Source organism: Anser brachyrhynchus (assembly GCF_964034855.1).
Source record: "Anser brachyrhynchus genome assembly, chromosome: 2".
Lineage (NCBI taxonomy): Eukaryota > Metazoa > Chordata > Aves > Anseriformes > Anatidae > Anser > Anser brachyrhynchus.
The window spans coordinates 17,587,656-17,609,557 of NC_137695.1; the positions used below are offsets into that span (position 1 = coordinate 17,587,656).

At 35.1% G+C, this 21,902-nt stretch overlaps 1 protein-coding gene across 7 annotated transcripts in view; it reads left to right on the plus strand.

Moving 5' to 3' along the window:
- ODAD2 (outer dynein arm docking complex subunit 2) overlaps positions 1-21,902 on the plus strand; it is a 95,490-nt gene that overhangs the window by 5,603 nt on the left and 67,985 nt on the right. For all 7 annotated transcript variants that reach the window (XR_013947747.1, XM_080583278.1, XM_080583280.1 and 4 more), the window contains 8 exons: positions 1,178-1,335; positions 2,596-2,791; positions 3,351-3,457; positions 3,905-4,041; positions 5,136-5,252; positions 9,553-9,773; positions 11,527-11,649; positions 11,848-11,992. Coding sequence is in view for 6 of the 7 variants with exons in the window: in XM_080583278.1 (XP_080439404.1) it covers positions 1,178-1,335; positions 2,596-2,791; positions 3,351-3,457; positions 3,905-4,041; positions 5,136-5,252; positions 9,553-9,773; positions 11,527-11,649; positions 11,848-11,992 (1,204 nt within the window). In the remaining variant the exon portion in view is untranslated. The remainder of the gene's footprint in view (positions 1-1,177; positions 1,336-2,595; positions 2,792-3,350; positions 3,458-3,904; positions 4,042-5,135; positions 5,253-9,552; positions 9,774-11,526; positions 11,650-11,847; positions 11,993-21,902) is intronic.

A 21,902-nucleotide genomic window follows, 5' to 3' on the forward strand; every position in this document is an offset into this window, starting at 1 on the left:
ATTTGATTCCTCTTGTGGTAAACAGGATTTTATACACTGTAAATTAAAAAAGATGGAACCAAATAAGTAACTGACATTATCCCTAACTTCTCTTAACAGAAACTACTTACAATATTATTTTTATCTGTTTAGTTATATCAGAGTTCAGTCTAGTTTCAGGATGGATAATGCAGGAGTTACACTAAGGATGGTCAATTGAAGCAGGATCAGAAAAAAGTTGGAGGCTTTGCAGAATAATTGTTTACAGTAAGGAATCACGGACACAAAAAAAAAGGAACTAAAATGGGAGTTGGAGGTATTACAAAAGGATTTAAAGCACTATCTGAAGCTACCCAGAAGAAAAAAGGTGAAAGTCTCAGATATAGATTGGATCAGGGAGGTAATTAACAGCTTGGATGTCATGGACAGGAAGCTTTCTCTACAGTGAGAAGCAAGCAAGCAATTTTGAGCAAGTAGATGTTTACACGTGCTATGGGAAGGAAATTGACATACATTTAATACATATAAATACTGCATGTTTACTTCTTGTAAATAAAAAGCATACATTTTTATATATAAAACAATTTATAGTTCAAAGAGGGTGGACATAACTCAGGGAAAATTGGTGAGGTTAAAGCATTGTAAGGCCTTAGTCAAAAATGCTTTCAATATTCTGTAGAGGCAAAGCTTGAAGGCAGAAGAATCATTTCTACAGTTCTTGCTTAAATCTCAGCATTTAATTGGTCTCAATTAGAAACAACGGCTCAGATAATCCTAGAACTCCTCATGCTAGCAATATGGATCATTTGTTAAATGATTTATGATGTTTTAAATCAGTTATCAGTTCTGAGCTCTGTAGTCAGAAAATCACTTAGAAGTCCTATAGTTGAACATACAGAAGACGAGTGAACATTCTGTGAGACTAAACGACAGGTGTGACCAGTCCTGTAAGACTCCTTTTTCACAAATTTAGCCTGTCAAAATTCTGTTTAAAGGTGTTGCCAAGGTCAAGCAAATGAGTTACAGGTGTCTGATTTGCAGTGAATAAAGTGGTTTACCTTGGAAGCTTTCTGAAAACCAGTTTAAAGAAATTGTAAAGCTTTATCATGTGAAGCTTACATAATATTCAAGATTCATCTCTAAAATTTGTTGTTTATTAAAGTTCCTCTTTTTAAAATATAAAATCTATTTTTTCCAGTGGAGCAACTGTTAAGTCTGAAGCCAAAGATGAGGATGGCCAGCCCTTGCTTCTCCTCACTGCATCAAATCTCAGAGTTCGCAATTTTGACCAGCTGTCCCGTTTGCTACAAATCGCTATGGAGAAAAAGTTGAAGGAAGCACAGGCATGCCTTGAAGGTTTAATTACTTTCTTTTTTCTTTTTTTCATCTTTATTTTAAAAAGCTTGTCTTCTTGAATTTGTGTTTATGAAATACGAAGAAAGAAATGCATGTCCTCATTTTAAGTATATGAAAAGGTGTTGATTCATGAATGTGGCCAAAAGTTCTCATCCGGGACTTAATGAAGTTTCTGTTTCTTCTTTTGTTTTCACATAAATCAGTAACAAAGAAATCTGAAATAAAGTTAAAATAAAACTGTTGATTTTCATATAGCAATTCACGTATACTGAGTAGTACACCAGCTATGGCAACAGGCAGTAGGCTTAAATTTCAGAGGAAGAATGTCTCATTGGAAGCTTACAGCAATTTTTCCTGTGATTACAGTTTAACCCACTTTTAAAATGTTACATCCCTTAAAATATTCAAGAAAAAAAATAATCTTATATGCTAAGGACATTCTTACCTACACGACATTCATGGTGAACATTTCCAGGTCCTTCTCACAGAAGCTTTTGAAATACAGGCACGGGTACTTTTATTGTGTCATATTCAAGTCCTAGTTTTACAAACTGACAAGACCCTTGGTATGCTAAACTGGATAGCCTCCTCTCATCGGAGGCAGAAGAGATCAGTAATATTCTTTAGTACCATTAGTAGAAACTGGATCTGCAATACTAAAATATCAATACCTAGACTGGATCAAACTTAAGATGCGTCTAGCCCAGGGTCCTTCACTGGGAGTGATCAACCATGAATAATAGGGAAGAATAATATGGACTGAGTATCGTGCTGAGACATTCACAGCTGCATGGGACTTCGTTTTCAAGAACAGGGCAAATTGTTTTTGTAAAACCCACTGACATGAAGCTATGTCACTGTTTACCAAAAAAAAAAAAAAAAAAAAGGACAGCTGGCATAGCTGAGGAAGTAATGGGACCATTGGGAATGTTGCTAGAAAACTTTAAACATGTTCTTTAACACTAAATCATATTTCCCAAATGATCCATTTTCAGTGAGTTAAGCCCATTGATTTCCTGTTTTGGTGATCAGCAGGGCAATTTTACACGAAAAGGGACTGTTGATAAAAGGGAATATTTAATATTTACCTCTTGGTTGAATGAATCAACCAATTTTTTTTCCTTTTTTTTTTTTTGTGAAAAGCAGTTTTGTAAATTAATAGCATCAAAATTATTCGGCAGTTGAGATAAAAAGTGTTACTCTTACCTAATCATTTTTAATGTAGTATCATATTATACTGATTCTGTTTCCTGTTTACAGCTAACAGAGACCCTATAGTGAAAATTCTTGGCCCTGAATATGGGACTGTTGAAGGAGAAGATAAGTCCATGTTGCATTTACTTGAAAAAGTGAAACAAGGTGATGACCCTGAAACAGAGAAGAAAATGAAAATTTTTATTCTTCTTCATCAGCTGGATATGCAACTCCTTAATAGTTCTTTAAAACACATTTCACAGTAAGTGCTTTTCAAATGCAACCTAAGTATGTCAGCTAGTGCATTTTTTGTTTTATAGTTAAGCTAGATTGTTTTCAACCCACAACATGTGCTTTTGGTGTGATATGAAGAAATTTATTGAAATGACTTTCACTGTTCACTGAGTTATTGAAAAAAAAAACTTTTTTTTTTTTTCCCTAAATATTTTGATGTAGGTGTGGGTATGTAAGTGTGTGCCTGCAAGTGTTTTTGTTTTTATTGCATGTGTTTTGCATTTTGGTAGCAAATTGAAGTAATTTGTACAAATAACAAAGTATCAGTTAAATATTTTCAGGGAAATGTTTATTTCTTCATGAAAGCACTTTGAGTGGTTCATAGTTACAAGGCCTTCTTAGCTATGGAACTAAAATATCTCTGAACTAACAGATAAAAATCAAGAAAAAAATGGGAGATGACCCATCTCTAGATTTTCGTTGCTACTACTAAGACTCAGTGTACAAGAAAAATATAATATTCTCTTTTGATATCTCTGTGCACATCCTTTTGATGATAGATTTTAGACCTTTTCTATTAATTGCAGAGACATAAGACTAAGTCCAGCTGCTGTAAATAATGAAGTGAATCTTCTCAAGAATTTCTCTGGGAAAGGCGTAGACACAGTACTGGAATCACTGGAATATACATCAGGTCCGAATTTTATCACATATAACTTTTGCATATACCCATATTAAAGTAGTTGACTTCTGTGTGGAATGTGTTAAAATAACTGTGTTAATAAATATAAATAGTTTATCTCCACTTTAATGTTATGAAGTAAAATAAAATATATTTTCAGATATGTAATGCTCTTCTTCAGCCTTTACTGACAGAAATAATCTCCAGTCTTCTTTAGAATTAGAATAAATAAACAGAGTCTCCCTGATCTTGAAAAGTGCTAGGTGTAGTTGTAGTTGTTTGTTGGACTGGACCATGGGTCGCAGATTTTTGCCTGATTGATTCCCAACTGAGTATGAGTGCTGAAGAGGAAGATACTGTTTTGGGAGCTTGATTTGTTTACATTATATTAATCATCAGGAATAATTATCAAAATATACTTTTAAATTGGATAAAAATATTAATGCTAATTGGTTACAGATTACACGTTCTCTAATGGATGCAGAGCTCCTCCCTGGAGACAAGTGCATGGAGAAATTTGTTACTTAATTATCAAACCACATGACACTGATCCCTTGTGTATCACTTGCAGCACGGCAGGAGTGTTTCTGAATGGAGTAAGTAATAATGAAGGCTACCTTGAAGTGACAAATATTTGTATGTGCTAAAGTCAGAGATCCATCAGGTTTAGGGGAGTGGTATTGAAGCTGTAAGACCTTCGGAGTTACTTTATTGGTACTGATGGAGAAGGAGCAGTAATAAGTGTATGCTAGTTTTCCCATACTTTTAGAACTCTTTTTCTTCAAGGTTTGCACCAGGAATGTATTCTGTACTTTTTACTAGGAGTGGTTGTTTAGTCTTTGCATGTGCCCTCACTGTTCTTCACACTACTCCTATTTAAAGGTACTGTGGGACCAGATGTCTCTCTAGTCCCTCATTGCTCTTGATCTGAGGTGTAGTATTATTGTGTGGCTAATATTGATGGCGCTTGATGTTGTCACTCATATGTACAGCTTGCATTTGTCTGTTTGTAAATCATAAGCAGTTCTTTCTCCTTTAAATGGAACCTTTTTAGAAATTTTTTATTTCTTTTTGTCTACTTTTCATTCTGGTTACCTCTTCCTTTACAAATACTGGTTACCTTTACAAATAACTTTCGTACAGGCATAACAGTCCCCTATGCGGCTTAAGCATTTACCAAAATTTTTTATGTTTCGAAGAGAGACTGATGTCCCTCAGGTATAACTCTACAAATTGCTTTTCCCTAAGATTTTTTTTTTAAAAAAAAAGGAAATTTTGATTTAGGATGTTTTAATGGATAAAAATTAATAAAGCATAGGCTGAGTCAGGTCACATTATTTTCTGATCCTTTTAAACATCCACTGCACTGCATTGGAAGCTCACATTTAGTTGGTTGTTTGCCATGAGCCCTAAACCCTTTTCAGTTGGAGTGCCCACAGTACAGTGAACTTTACCTGATAGTAGTTACCTGCAGAATTTTGTGTAAGATCTTGATATTTGTTGGGATCTGTGGAGGTGATCCATGCATATTCACTGACTGTTATTGAAGTCTGATGCTGATCATGAGGCTTCTGCACCTAATTGTTACAGTGTATGGCCCCTATGTTCTTTAGCAGTATTTTATGATACAGATTAACTTACCTGTGTAAGGTGATACTATTACTAATTTTATATTTATTCTTTTTTGAAGGGTGAGCTAAAGAGTAAAGGTGACATTGACTATGAAAGAAAAAGTGACATATATAAAGATATTGTCACATTTTTAAGGGAGAGATCACCTAGATTTGTAGAAAATATGGCTAAGCAGGTGCGTATTTACTGATACTATGTGTATATTCTACTTTGTAATAACGTAAATTGGTAAGAATTACATTATAGACCTGGTTGAACATTTACTTTCTTTATCAAAGTTAAATCTTTGATTAAATGCAGAATTTTAAAGACTGAAATGCCTTTATTATTTTACTTTGCATTTTTTCAAAGTTTCTACTAAATATATTCATTTTGTAAATAGCTAGATTATCATGTAAAAAGACAGTTATTCTCTATTAAAGAAGTAGTAAACTTAAAAATATTTATTTACAGTACTTACACTATGTTGCTTTTTCAAAATCACTTTCCCAAGAATGTGAAATATTTCAAGTGTTTCATTTATTTGTTTTATTTAATTTTACCATTTAATGTATCTCTGTTGTCAAAGTACTGTCCAGCTTTCCCAGGAGAAGCAGTGTACATAGTTTTATGTCTCTGAAGTCCAGGTTTAATCATTTCTCTACAGCCCTTTCATCCTATTGTCTGTGATACAATGTATGAGTTTCCCAGTCTGTCTTTTAAATTCTATCATTATAAGCCATGACTGAAACAAAACTCAGAAGAGTTTGTATGAAAGGCTATGTGCAGGCTGTGCCACTGTATCTTATGTATCTGGACTGTCCTGTGTTACATGCTTCCTGAATTATTTCTCTCTGTCTATCACCATGTTTTAGTCTATCTTATCTGTCTGCAGGCATCGCCCTTATTCTAATCACAGCTTGAGCTCAGACTATTTCCTATGCTTCTAAGAAGAATGTTGTAACCAACTTACTATTCCAATAATTGCAATGTAATTGTAATTTTAAGAGCAGTAGGTGCCAGTTTACATACAGGTAGTTGTAGGTTAGAAAGTACTGACACCACAGACATTATTTTATGGATTGTCTAAACCTTGTGTGAAATTAGTTTGGGTTTCCCAATGAGTTAGCTCCACTGTTGTGAGATGGAACATACAAGACTTACTAAGCAACAATTGTTAACCCTTGCAAACATGTAATCCTGAATAAAATATACATTTGCGTTCAACAATTCTATGATAAAAGCACGAAATGTGTGCTTAAAAGAAAGTCCCATGTTAAGAGTCCTAGTGTCTACTTAAAAACCCTGGAGTTGCCTGGGACTCAGGAGTTATTTGTGGAGAGGGCCTGTACTACATGGCCTGTTCCTCTGTAGCATAGCTGCACTGAAGCTTTGCAAACACATCTTCCCCCAGGAATTATCCTGAATGCCCATTACTGGAGCATAGACCTCTGATGGAAAGTAATGAATCTGGAAGCGATGTGCAACTAAATAACGGTTCAACTGGACCTAAGTTCAGCATGTTTTAGCAGAAACCCATCTAACGACAAAATGACAAATGAAAAGAAATAAAGGGACAAACTGCTGTCATATGTACATAAAAGTTTTCTAGAGGAAATAGGAAGCATAATATCAGCAAAGATAGAACACTTACATTGAACATAACACTTGCTATGTACTATTAAAACTAGACTTCATAATACTTATGTTATTAAAAAAAAAGTTTAAATTTTGGAATCATGAATAGAGTTTTTTTCCCCAAAATGTTTTGTGTTTGAAAGCAGATAACACTATTTTAGTTATCATTCTATCATACAGTATTATGTGGTTTGATCCAATATGTGAAGTCAGCTTCTAATTTTGCATAAAAAATTCTGCTTGTATTCTGGTATTATTCTTTATGGAGTACTGGAAATGTTAAAGCAGGAAAATATGATATCCTTATGGAAAAGGTCAACTTTTTATGACAATATTTTCCTGTGATCAAAACCACTTGAATTTTTATCTTCATTCTTTGTGACCCAAATATAAATAATAGCCCAATGTTTTTACAAGAACTGCCTGATTTAAATTTCAGAGCTAAGAGTTATGTATCCAGCTTACACAGTTGCTGTTGTTCCAGTCAGTCAAAAATGCAAGGGTTTCTGGCATTTACTTAGAGTGCTAAACTAGGTAGAGTGAAGAGCATCGTATTTTGTCTGTTACAACAGAATCACACAGTACCACTACAATTTTAGCTGTTTCATCTTTCCTGTCAAAAAACACTTTTTACAGACTTCCAGTGTGCTTATAACAGATTAATAACTTTGTGGTAAAATTCATTACAGGTTAAAGCCTGTCAGAAGTTTCATTGTTATTTATATTCAATTTTGATTGTTGTAAGGAGGAAGTCAATAACAGGGAAAATCACATATGCTTAGGTTCCGATTTGGGGGGATCTAGGACTGATATTTACTTTTCTGAGATACAAAAGCTCGATGGTTTCGAAAGAACAGAGCATTTCAAATTGCATACATAAATACAGTAGCTTATTCTAACAATAATGGAATTAAATGTTAAGTTCTTCTGTTCAGAAGTGTTCTTCTCTATAGAACTCTTTAGAAGAGTTCTAAAGTTTTATCCTATATGCAAAGTTTTCTTTTCTTCTAAAGTTTTTACTTATCCTATATGCAAATATTTCTTTAATGTTATATCTACATATTGGTTTACTTTTATAAATGTGACAGTGTATGAATGTTTTAGATATAGTTACTGCTTGAATAGATTTTCAAAGTGGTTTGGCTTCATATGATGATCATGGAAGCTAAAATAAGGTAATATTTTAAATATTAATAAACATTTAAAATATTAATAATTGTAAATATGAATGTGGATGTTAAATAAAGCGTGTACCCTTCTGTACTGTTTTTCTGCCCTGCTTATAAATATAATGTAGCTACTCAAGAAATGTTTACATGCTAGGTAAGAGTAAATAAATAGAATTTATGCCATTTTCCTTCAGTTGTCATATAGAATCATATAAGTCATTTATTCTGTATTTCCTGACTGTGTAAATTACTGAAGAATGTAAACTATACCATTTTAACAGTTTACAAATATCATATCCTGTTGCCTTTCTGATGAGCTAGTTCAGTACATTCTGCATTCTAAAATTAAAATTTAAACAAGTTTAGACTGTAGAGCTGCACTACATTTTATTTAAAGGAAAATCAGCTCTACTCTAGAACTCTAAAAAGTACAGAAGTATTTTCAGGCTTCCCTGTATAAAATAAAATATGACTAGAAACAATTTTGATTGATTTTCTGAGGAGAGGAGAGCTTCAAAAAGCTTATTATGTATACATTTACTGCAAAACCAAGTAACTTTTATAATATCTTGTTTAAGCTAACATTTAGAAGTGCTGTGTTGGTATATAGCACTGTAGGAAACAAGCTTTAAAAATGTGTTTAGCTGGTCTAGCGACAGCATCAGTCCCCTCATGATTTGACTATCATGGTAAATTGTCCTGTTTAAAGTATGTTTTTAGAATGAGAGAATTAACAAGAATTAATTTACTATTGGGTGGTTGGGTCAGCAAGCCAGGAACAGCCGATTCTCATCAGAGACTAATCGAAGACAGACCGTGCTGTGACAGTCTCCTTAAAACTGCCTTGAATCAGATACATAAAGGAATGTCTTCACCTTTCTGGTAGTGACAGCTGCAATAATAATAAGTAACGATCATATGCTGTCTTTCCTGTGAAAATTGAATATGTTCCAATAGAAAATAACAGTTCACAAGAGTCCTTTCTGTTCTGGATATTTTTGATCAGCCACGGTACCAAACACAGACAGCTGAAGGATTCGTAGGTGCCACTCAGCTCCACTCTTGCATGTGACTTGTTCACCAATGTCTTGTCCTGAGAGACACAAAATGGAAAAAAATTAAATGGATTATATTTATATTCTGACTATAAAACTATTCTAAACTATATCAAATTAAATTACTTGGAACTGAAGTCTAGCAGTTTATCATAGCCTATTTTCAGTTTTATGTCCATTATTTTTTCTGTGGGATTTTTTTGTAAATCCTTTATGCAGGGAAATAGGTTTTTATATAAATGGTCCATTGAAAGCCGAATGACTGAGTCTTAAAACTCATTTGGTATTAGGTTCTATAGTCTTAGTCTTAGTCTTCTGCTTGTGTCACAAATTATTTAACACAGTAGAAATTGAACAACACTCAATATCCAAGTATATTCAAGAAGTTCCAAATTTAACTTGTTCATTTATTTCAAAAAATTTAGTTTACATACAGTAACAGATACTTTTCGTATTAATTTAACATTTCATTCTTTTAAAGGTAGTCTTATTGTATGCCTATAATTTAATTCCACATTTAATAAATACATTTTTAAATCACTGCATCCTGGAATTTTGCTTATAACTTATTGTTTTAATGTGCATTATTCATATAACAGTATGGCTGACAAACCGTGTCTCCTTCTTTTGTTAGCAATATACTTTTTTTAAAGAACCAACATATGAGAAAAATTATCAGCGTGTAGAAGTAGTTGATGCTAAGGTCTCTGGCCAATCCCAGAACCATTATGATTACACAGAAAAGAACGTACATGAGAAAGTGAAAAGTTCTGCTGCAAAAAGCAAATCCACTGACAAGAAGAAATTAGAACCATCTATGAAGTGGAAGAACATTGGGCTTTCTGCTGCCCGGAGGTAAGTAGTTGTCACCTTCCTAATTGAATTTTCAATAGATCTCTCTAACCTGTGCTAGCGATTGGACTGCCTGTTACAGTTTGCATTATTATCCCAAGTTAAGAGCAATAAAACAAAGTCTACTACATGCAAATGTCTAAGGAAAGAGACCTGACTAGCAGAGGAATTTCTTACTCTTCTCTCCTATCATATAACAAATTTGATGATGTTACAGCAAGACAAGGCAGGGAAATTTCTTGGAACCACCTGCATTGCTTGGTCCTACAGGACTGTCATGTTGTCATAGTTTTGGTGCAAAGTGCCCTTTAAAGCAAGAAAGAGTAGACAATATAATTTGAACAACACTTTCTAAGGGAGGCAGAGGACATCCAGGATGGAAAAACAAGATGACTCTCAATTATAACACCAATTTTTAATATTTCCAAATCATATGAGCTACTTTTCTAACTCTTTTTAGCAACAGTCTTCACTAATGGGGCTATCTCAAAGTTCGGATACCCAAAATAGAGTATACATATATTGGATACTCTATTTTAGATTTTTCATCTGAAATCAGAACCCTATTTCTGATTTCATAATTTCTTATTTTGTGTTAGTAGATGAAAAAAAAGGCTTTAATTGCCATCTTACAAAAATAAGAGGTCAATATCCTCCCAGGTTTGCCATTTTGACATGTTGACATGTTGCAAAAAATGTTTTATGAGGTTTTGGATGTGTCCTACAGTCATCAGTTTAAAAAAAAAAAAAAAGTGGTTTGCCAGGAAAAAGAGCTTATTTTTTTCCACAATCATTATTTCAGTCTAGATGTAGTGAAATTGGGTGTAATCATACTTTCATAAACAAACCATGAGTATTCTCCCTTATTGTTATGACTGGGATAGTATGACCAACCCAGGCTCAAAAGGACATTTTGTTTTCACAATATTATAAATTAGGAACAAAAAAAGTACCAGTGATTTTGCCCAGCTGGGTCTGGGACTCCTCTTGGAATACGAGGGAAGGAAGATAGATTGTATGCTCCATGATCAAAGCTACAGAACAGCTCAATGGAAGAAAAAACAACTAGATGAACTAGAACTCTTTTGCGTTGAAAAAAGATGCCTGGGGGACAGTAAAAGAGAGATTAAAAAAGAAAAAAGACTGAAGAAGGTGTCTGTTCTAATACAAGAACACATGATAGCAAATGAAATGAGCCTCAATGAGACCAGTTCAGTCTCATAAAGGGACATATTTTTCACAAAACGTGGCTAAGCTCTAATTATTCTTTTTTGCCACAGGAGGGTAGAGGGCATTCAATTATGTGAGTTAAAAAAGCAACCAAGACAAAGTAATGGAAGAAATATCCATCCAAAACCGTTAATGTAGGGACACTTAGGATTTCCCTGAACTAGAATTTGCTGAGGAATATTCTGGAAAAAAGTATTCCTCTGTTGTTCTCCTGCTGCTACCTAGATAGATGCTATTCATCATAGTTAAAGATGGTAACCTAGGATAGATGGTCTGGCTACATATACTTATTCTTTGGTCTTGTGTTGCATACAGGTCAGCATAATGCAAATTTTCTAATATTCCACTGTTTTCCTGAAGCAAAATTAGTTACTTAAGACAGAACGTTTTCTTTTTAATGAAGGTTATTGTGCAGGTTCATAAACTCATCTGATCTGATATATGTGTCCAACCATAACTTTTGGTTATATATATATTTATGTAAAATAACATCTTTTTTTTTTTTTAATAAAAATGAATATTTTAGTGCCAAAGCTGCAAAAAATGTTAATGAAGAACAACGGAGAAGTAGTAGTATGTCTACAAAAATCAAAAAGAAAGCCACTGGTATTTCTTCTGAATCTGTTAAAATGCAATCATCTTTGAAATGGTATGGCTTACTTATTTTTCTTCCTTCAATTTTTTATTTGTATTTTCTGTATCCACTGTATTTATCATCATACTTAATATTTGATAATGATAATTACATTTTGCCAATGCTATTGCTATGCAGAGTTGTCTTATCTATTTAAAATATGCTTGTTCATTTTACTTTATAGCTGGGTGGGTGGTCTTTTTTTATTTTTAGTAAAATATCAGACAAGTCTGAAGAAGTTAGTGAAAGTTCCTCAGAGACTGAGGAAGATGAAGAACAGCCTGTACGTCATCAGGAAGGAAACACTGATTTGCCATCAGAATACTGGGGAATTCAGAAACTTGCAAAATATTTAAAGGTAGGTTAGAAGCGTTGTTTAAAAAAAAAACAAAGAAAGAAAAGCCACTTTTTCCCTTCTACATCTGAGGTCACCAGACCAGCTCCTCATCCTTTTTTCCACCCTTCCTTCTCTTTTTTTTTTTTTTTAATTTTTATTTTTTCAGTTGCCCTGCTATGTTGCATGTTCAAATCCTGAAGCTGTGTGTTTTCCTATCACCCACCCTTTTCTCCTGCATTTTTGATCTGCTATTTTTGGCTTATGTAGACCCTTAGATTAAGCCATCTGTTCAGTGTTATTTAATACTTAAGATGGTATAATTTCTTTATTAATTATTAGGTTTCTGTTTTGCTTTTTGAAACTTTCCAAGATATTTCTTTATGTGGATAATAACTTTCAAGAGTTTTTATTAAAACTGAATACTTGCCTAAAGTCTTTCATCAACTATGATTAACGCATAACTGAAGTAGTTCTAACATGGTCTTGTGTCTGGATAGTTTCTGTTGGTGGGCAAGAAAGTGTATGATAAACAGGCATCCTCTAAAACAAACAAACAAAAAGTCTTTTTACGCAGACCTGTTGAAAATCTTTTGGAGCCTATAAATATATATGTTTAGACTTCAGTGTATGTCTGAAAAAAAAACACACCACAAAACAAACCAAAGGCCTCTCCACCATTCTGGAAGACTCTAAAACTAATCATGTTTTTGCCTCAGGAGAAATTCCTTAACAAGTTTGTACAGGAATTTAAGTAATGTAAGTTACTAATAAAAGCACTGTCTTATCTGTTTCTTGGAGTACAGCTACAGCGTATGCTCATCTGACAGATAAAAACGATGGGGCTGGCATTTAGTTCAACAGATATACTAGCGAGGAATAAGAACAGCTTTGGCTCCTTCCAGTCCTTTAACCATTGTAGAAAAGTAACTCAGTCTTTTAATGCACTCTCGCTACTTGTTCTGAGTTTGTCCATGTGGGACCTATTCTGTTTGCTGTAGGACCTATTCTATTTTCTGTAGCCAAAGAAGCACAGAAATGCACTGATAAATACAAGTCCCTACAATTCATTATACCTTATCATTTCTAGGTTGGAACTTTATATTCTTGTTACTGTGGCTATGCTAAAATACCCCTTTGCAAGTTTAATCTGGTGTAACATCCACCATTTAACTTTTTCAGCTATACCCTAATGCTAAGCACACTACATATACACTTTGTGTGATGTAAATTTTTCTACTTGCATGTAATTAGAGTTCAAGATGTTTCAAATCTTTCAATCAATCGATAGCTTGCTTCTGTCTGTTTTGTGATCCACTTCTTTGTAGTCTGCTGAGAGTTGAGAGAAGTAACGATGTTACAGAGGTCCTCCTGGAGAACATATTTGAAAATCCCTACTGTTGATAAATTCACAAAAATCTTTTAATTGGCCCATCTGTGTACCACCCTCTTTACCAAAGGCTTTAAGGCTCTTCTCTCATGATAATATATTTCTCAAGCTCCCTGTCCTATTTAGATTCTTCATATAGACATGTTTGGATTTTAGTGTTGGATGTGATTCAGTACTGAAACATACCTACACTTGCATGAAACCATTTTGAATGAAGTGTGAGAATAGCAAATAGGAAAATATATTTTTCATGCTCCTCCATTTTAGAATTGAGTATATATTGTTCAAGATGTCAACAGGCAAAATTGCTTAATGGCTTAGAACTAGAATTAGAAAGGGGTGTACTTTTGATCATATTGTGAAAACCTGATAGGAAGTATTTGTGATACAAAATTCCATCGTATGAAAAGGTTTTGTTTTGAAAGTTCAGATGTATACTTGTAGTCATGCACACCCATGTCTTCCAATAGCTCTTCTAATTAGAAATAAATTAAACAAAGTACTTGAAAATAAAATAATTTTCTGTCAATTTTTAGCTACGTAAAGCAAGAAATCCCTAGTGTCAGATAAAGCTGAAAAGAGATGCCTCTGTGCCATACCACAGACAGTGGTTGAAATGCTTTATTGATGGAGTGCTACTTTAGCTTGCACATGGAATTCATTTTAATTCAAGTATAAATACTGCATTTCTGGCTAGACTTAGGAGATTTTTTGGCATTCTTGTTGTTCATGTAGGCAAGTGTTCATGACACATGCAACATAAGAGAAAATAAATTTATGACTATGTTATTTAAGTATCTACAAGCATATTTATATAGAAACACATTTTGGAGGACTCGTGTGTTTTCAAACGTTGAATACGTTGTTTGCACATCTTAAAAAAATCAAATAAAATGCCTTAAATAATAGATGTTGGATATACCAAGTTAGAAAATACAGTAATTCATAGGTGCAACAATTTTTGAATGTCTGCTAAAGTAAACAGGATTCACAGTTCAGCAAGACTCTATAACAGATCAATTTGCAAATGCTAAACTTCCATAAAACCTGAAAGATACGTAGGTTTTATACCACTCTTGCATTGCTGTCTTAAAGAGACAGTTGCTTCCTGTATAAAGCAAACTTGCTGGGTCCTGTGGTCTGTACCTGCAGATGGTACAGTTTTTGACATGGACAAAAATCCAATGCAGGGGAAATTCCCTTCTGACTTTTTGCCCTTCCCCGTTTCCCCTCCTTTCTGGGAAAGAGCAGCCATGTTGGAATTGCTCCACTGGGAAGCAGCTGCTTCTGTGGTCTGGCTCCTTGTCCTACCTTCAGGCTTCCCAGGGCTGTGAAACAGAAGATAGAACATGTGTGCTCCTGCATGTCTCCCCATCGGCTTAAGAGTGGGCAGCGAGGAGAGAACAGTGAGCTTGGTGATGGCGTTGTGGTAGGCATCTTTTGGGGCTAGAGTAGATAAAATTGTAATGAGGCACTCTGTTGATGTTTATCCTGAGTGAATCTCACTGTCACAGTCTGGTTCAGATTTTACATTATTTATTAAAATAGTCTTTCTGAAGTATTAGATTTCTGGGGAAAGGACTACATTTTACATGTGAAAAATTTTAGGAATAGGGTGAAGAGACCATATTTTACAGTGACCTTTTTGGTAGAAATGGGGATCATGGTGTAGCAGTGCAGAATCTTCTTTGTGGCAGAGCTGGGGTTGTTCACTGAGGGGAAAAAAAAAAAGGAGAAGTGGTGAGAGCTGGGCACCATGCTTTGTGCTGCCTGCTGTCGAGCACTGATTATTGCCAGTTTTAAGATAAAATTGAGATGTTGGGAGGTGATCTGGGGCTAGTGACTGTGCCAGGAATAACTCTAATCTCAGAATAAGTCTTTAATCCTTTAAGCCCTTGTGTCACTCAGTTTTGGTTCCCTGTAAGGGTGTGATTTACGTGTACTCCTATGCCAGGGTGAGCTCCAGACAGAGGTCTGCAGGACCATAGCAACTACAGATTTCTTCCTTCAGTTTCTTACCTGGAAAGTCACTCTATTTTTGGCTCTATTTCAGGGGTACACTAGTGAAACCAGTCAAGTTTCACACTTCCTGTAAAATATCCAATGATTTTGTTTTTGTTTTAAATGATTCCAGTCTGAGCAAATCCTTTCCTAGAGCAGCATTGTTCTGCTACTTCAGAGGTGAACAAACCTGATGTCTCTCCCCAGCTGTTTTCATCTTGTGCCAGGTCCGGGAGCTGGAGAAAGGCTGTGGTGTGCGCAGGAGCTAGGGGGAATGTACCTCAAGCCTGGCCTTGAACACCAGCTCCCAGGTGCAGATGTGCCCAGGTGCTGTGTGGAAGTGGACGGTGGGAACAGAGGACATCTGTCACGTGCCTCAGTGAAATCTCTTTCACTGGACAAGAAGAAGTTTGAAACAGCTGCCGGATACACTGGGTTTATACAGGTCCACTCCACAGCTGCATTTTAGCAGGCCCTTTGGAAGACTGCTTCCTTCCAGCACCATTCTTGTAGCTGGCAGAAGGCCCATCTGTGTTGGGCTTGCCTTATGTGAAGATGGCAAACAGACCAGAAAGACAAGAATGTGCAGGAATGTTCTTCCTGGTCTTCAGCCCTACCCTTTTCTTTCTCCCCAGGTCCCCCCAAAAGTCCTCATTTATTTCTAGGCAACTTGCTTAGGGAATTGAAAGTCAAAGAGATCAGAGCTGTGGGTCTAGTTCTTCTAGTGCATATGTTGCAGTGAGAATTGGTTGGACAAGAGCTACAGTCCGTCATCCCCTTCACAGTGTGAGCAGAGCAGAGGCAGAAGGCTGTACTGTGGCTGTTGTACCACAGACAGAATGTATTTCCTTTTCTCAGGGAGCTCAAATTTATCAGTTAGGGAAATGCAGCTGTGTGTTGGCTTGCAGGAAGGCACAGTGGTTCCATGACTGAGCTTTTTGTACATGGAGGACACTAGCATTCCTGGGGAGGAAATGTACAGGTTAGGAATGCAGAAAGTCAAATAGACAGTGAAAATATGGAGGGAGGCTCTGCTGGGAGCTAAGATGAAGGATTTGGAATAAGATGTTCACGTAGATATTGTTGATAACCAGTGTGGGAGGGTTTTCTTCCCCAGGAAAAGACAGAAAAGCATCTGGAGGTTGAAATTTAGGGCGCTGGGGCAAACCAGAGTGCAGGAAATCCATGTGTGCATGAAAGTTAGAAATGTGGATAACGGAAGTTGAAACTATTACAGGAACAGGGAGCCTATTTCATGACATTTGAGGACCACAATCTTAAGTGGCAGAATTGTATGTGTGGGGGAATACTTTTGCAATCTGTATGCGTGGTTTGCAGTGTGGCATTTCTCTGCTCAGAGGGAAGGAGGAGCAGCAACAGTGATTCACATACTTCCCTACTATGCATTAGTATAAAGTCAACCACAATTTGTCTCTAAGCTGAGACTTGTCATGTCTGAGGTCTGAAGTTTTAGCTATCTGAAACTTCCTCATAAAATTTTGTGACAGAAGACATCCAGTCTTTCAAAATAATTGATTCTTTTCTTGTGCAAATGAAAGATTAGCTGAAGAGTGTTATGTAGCAGTCTTAGCCCTCCTGCAGTTTAGCAGGTGGTGTATACAGCAACTCTTTTATATGAACCAATTATAAATTTATGGCACTGGGGAAGACATTGATGTGACTAATATTTTTTTCAAAATTTGTGTGAAATAGAGTATAGACATGGTATAACTGTATAACGGAAAAGTATAGCTTTCTTAAGTTACAGTGGTGTTGGACATGTTCCATATTATTAAGATTACATTAGTTCTCATTATAAAATTTTAAATCAACTTCATAAACTATGCATGGATTAAGAAATCAATTTTGGGAGTAGCAGAATAGTGATTCTGTTTTATTTTCAAACACTGAACCTCAAAATAGACCTGAACATTTTAGCCTAAGGAATAAAATGTGACTTCCAATACTAATTCATTTAAAGTGAAACTAATTAAAAGTTATTTTAAGTTGTATAAGACAAGAAAAAATGGTATTAGTGTTACAGTGTACCCACTAAAGTATTAATTCCTTATTTTACCAATTTTACACATTTTAATACTGCTTTAAAGCTTTCTGGTATTCACAGAAAAAGTCTAAAATCTCTAATGTTTTCTGATATCCCTGAATAATTTGCCCAGAGAATTGCAAGTACAATTTTTGGGGAACTAACTGTCTTTCTTAATTTGGTTTCCATTTTCTCAGGAAAATTTACTGTTGGGTAGAACTTTACAGCCATAGCTGAATACTTGGTTAGTTAACATAAAAGCTATGAATTTGGGTAGATATGTAATCAACTTAGAAATTATTTTGTGTGCAATATTATCAAAGGAATTTATCAGTAATCTTGAAATCAGGTCCTTGATGTGCAATAGAGTCAAATATTAGAACCTAACAGCAGTAGCAAAAATATCTATTTTGTATAGGAAATGTATTTCACATTATATTATTTTTTTCATAATCTGTGGTTAAGAGTTAACTGTTTTTCCTTTATAATAATATATTAGCAAGGCTTGCATGAAACTATATTTTAGCTACTAAATAGTAAATAAGTGTATATGAGGAGGTAGAAAATATTTTCACATATAAAATAAGTTTACCAGTGTAATGCATTTTTCCAGGACTGACCGAATTTGCATATATTTTAGACTACCTTACTGGTAGATTATCTAACAATAAACCTTTTATCTTCCCTTATGAAAGTATATGTTGGGAGAATATGAAGGAGGTTATTCAACTGAACTGAAGGATCGAGATGAAAAAATAATTTTGCTGTAGTTTGGCAAAGGGGTAGACTGATATTCTTCAGAAAATAACAAATATATGAGCCATAATCATGTGCCACCTGCTAGTGTTTCTAGGCACATATTTGGCTAACCTTTCAGCCTTGGCAGGTAATCTTTTTATATCCCTCTCTTCTCCGCTGTTCGTGAATGTCTCTTGTTCCTATCTTCTGGTATTAGCCAAGATTTTCTTTTAAATTTCTGAAAAGAACATGCTTGCTGAAAAAAGAATGGGATAAAAACATGGAAAAACTACATTTTATACTTAAGATATGTATTTTTTAACAATCTAGCCAGTGCTGATCATGAAAAAAATCTTTTTTATGATAAATTTACTGGGTAGAAAATATTGGCAAATGGAGAACTCTCAAATTATTATTATAATTGGCAACTCTGAAGAACTTGCATAGCTCTCTCCTCAAAATACTGTACAAACAATCATTCTTCATCATGAGACATATAAAATACATAACTGCCAGTTGATTTTTGACCATAAACACTGATTCTGAGGAATTTCTTTATAGTGGAGGTTAATTAATGTTCTAAGGATTACCCGTTCCTAAGTGTTTTGTAGCTGATGAGATGAAAGGCAAGATAGACATAAAAACAGGAGAAAAAAAAAAAAGTAGAATTCAATGGAAAACAAGAAAGAAGAGATGATCCGTCAAAAATTCAGGGCAAAGGTAAAGAATGTAAAATAACTGAAGTATAATTCTTCCCTTTCTGTGGAATTTTATTCTATTGTAAAAGCAGGTATGTTATATAAATTAATGTGCTACTGCTTTAACTCCACAACTACTATACCTGTAACGTAATTGTAAATCACCACATCTGTCTCAGTCTGACTTAAGATTTTATAATCATGAAATAGATAATCAAGTTGTTGTCTTTCCTAAAGAACATGATTGTGTCTGAAAGCTACCAAGAGTTTTAAGAACAACGTTCCGCATTGGTCTTAAATGTTCCACATTGGATCTCAGCTCAATTTAATCACAGTTTTCTATATACAGTTATTACAGAAGCATGCCTGTGCTTCTGCCATGTCCTCATCTATATTTATTTTTCCTATGCTCTTACTGACTTCAGTTTTTAATATATTTAAAAAAAAAATACTTCTCCAAAGAACATTTTTTCCTCTTAGATTTTCACAAACTATCGCTATAATTTTGTTTTTCTTTTTTTTTTTTAACTGGTTTTGAATCACATTGTTTTTTCTGTTTGCTCAGTGCTTATGAAACTTAAACAGCTTTGCTAACTCTTAGTAGTCTATAAAGGCACAGGTCTTTCTTAATGCAACCTCGTTAAATTTTCTTCATGGATTCACTGTAATAACATTAAGGCTTTTATTCTCTTTGTTAGCCAAGTGCTATGCAACCTCAAAATTGCTCACGCGGCCTGACACTATCACACACGACCTAGACTAGTATATGTGCAGCATTAGTATTAGGTGCAGCATAGGTCACATCTCCAAGTATGAAATCAGGATTTACAAGTATCAGTGATAAATTAAAAAACATGACTGTTGTTTGTGTAGGCTGCTGCTGCTTTTAATTTAATACTAGACCCTTTTTTCTTTCCAATTCAACCCTGCTAATTTGTGTATGTTCTTTTAAAAAATATAAGAGACCAAAAGTAGGGAGAGGGCTATATCTTTGTTCTAGTATCAAGACATGGAAGTCAATACATAGATTAGATTCATCTCATCTGTCTCTAAATATAAACAGAGTAGGCATTTGTGGCTGAGCTGGTCATTCAACGCTACCTTTATGATCCATGGAAAAAATTAGGCATTTTAAGGATGCGATTCATCCAATATTTTAAGTATCTAATTCAGAGTGAGATGGATCATGTTTTCAGCTTCACTGTTGACCTGATCTGAGTTAACAGGAATGTAGGATGGCTATCGATGACTTGATGTTAATAGTCAGGAATGTAGGATGTTTGTAGGTTAGTGAGCTTAGTCAGATGACTTCCATCCCAACACTCTTTTGTGCATTTGAAGTCTTCAATAAGTGATATGAAGAAGTCTTTTGAATGTTTACTCATATTACAAATTCTTTAGGTATTTGGAAATTCGGGGGTTGAATGTTTTTTGGCCATTTTGCTTCAGAGTACTTTTCCAAAGATCAGCCTTTTTGTTAACAGAAACAAATTGGTAGTTCTTAATTAGGGAAAATCAACTGACAAGCACGTGCTAGATAGCCATGCTCTAGCTTTGGCCTCACCAGCTTGGTGACTGTGCTTGAGCTTTGTTTACATGGACAGTATGTATGTGATCAGCATCTTACAGGTTTGTCTTGCTACTGATTCTTCCGAAGAGTTTCAGTAGATCAGATCTAATGGCTTTGCACAGCTTTTTACTTCCTCATCAGCAGATGCTGCACTGTCTTTGGAGTTCTTCCAGGAGTGGAATGCAAAGTATCCTGTCATTTTCAGGATGGTTCTTTTGACAGAGTGTTGGTGAGCGGAGGGAGAAACTATCAGGATTCTGGAGAAAAGCAAGAGTAAATAAACATCTGGAATGAATTTGCAAGAATTAGCTGTCCAAATAAAGCAATGTGGTGATTTTATGACACCTTCCTGAGACTGATGTTGAGTGAGCAATAGGAAAGTAAAAAAATCCCATAATTTCTACTCAGATGCATTCTGCCTTCTGATCACTAAAATATGTATGTCTTTTCTTTGAGGAATTTTATGAATTTAAGTTATTGGCATACTGTTGTATGAGAGAAAGCACATTTAATCCTTTTACCCAAGAATCACTTTTAAGTTTATGTCTTGGCATTCTGATTTACTTTAGTCTATATTAGCCCAAGTGGCTGTTCTCACTTAGCCATACTGGCACATAATACCTCTGAGAGCCTGTTTGTTTTTTCTTGCAAGCCAAATCTAGCCATATTTAGCAATTCTGAAATATTTTTTTTCTTGAAGTCTTTTATTCAGTTAGTATCTTTTGGCTTTCTCAGCCTATTTGGTACCCTTAGCACTGTTGTTTCCTCTGTTTATCAGCTTCATTTCAGTGTTTCTGATCCTTCTTCCTATCTCTCCACTCCAAGGCAGGACAACTACATGCAAACAAGGTCTGCAAGAGGGACATTGTGTAGGCAGCATAAAGGGCATCCTTATGAGATGGGAGGGAAGCACGGCTAAGGACACCGGCCCAAAGTGTTCACCGTTCAATTCAAAGAGACACTTTGAAGGCCATTGAAACATTACACCTGGGTAAGTTTGTATCAAGAGCTTGTGAATCATGAGCATTGCTTACCACTCCAGCCAGAGACTGAAGGTAGAAAGGGAGGAAAGAAGGTGGGTAAAGACCAATGACAGGGGGAAGCCTGTACAAAAAAAAAAAAAAATGTTTGCATGTAACTGTGCTCAAATATGTAAATTTAAAGGGATAGCCCGCTTGGAAGAGGACAGTATAGTACTGTAGCAGTTTTATGTTGAATGAAGTTATCCCTGAATGCCATGACCTGACTCCCTTAAACTTGGTAAAAGGACTCCTTGCTGGCCTTGTAGTTGTCAAGCCTGCAGGAAGCCTTGTTCAGAATATAGAGTATCCAGATACTTGTTTACATTTAAACAACTCATGATGAAGTGTCTGAATGTAACTGTGTAGTCAGCCTGTGTATTATTTATGTAGGCACTATTGACTTATGGCAGTATAGGGTATTGAGGTTTACCAGCAAGGCAGGTATCCTACCGGCACTGATGTCCTCTAGGT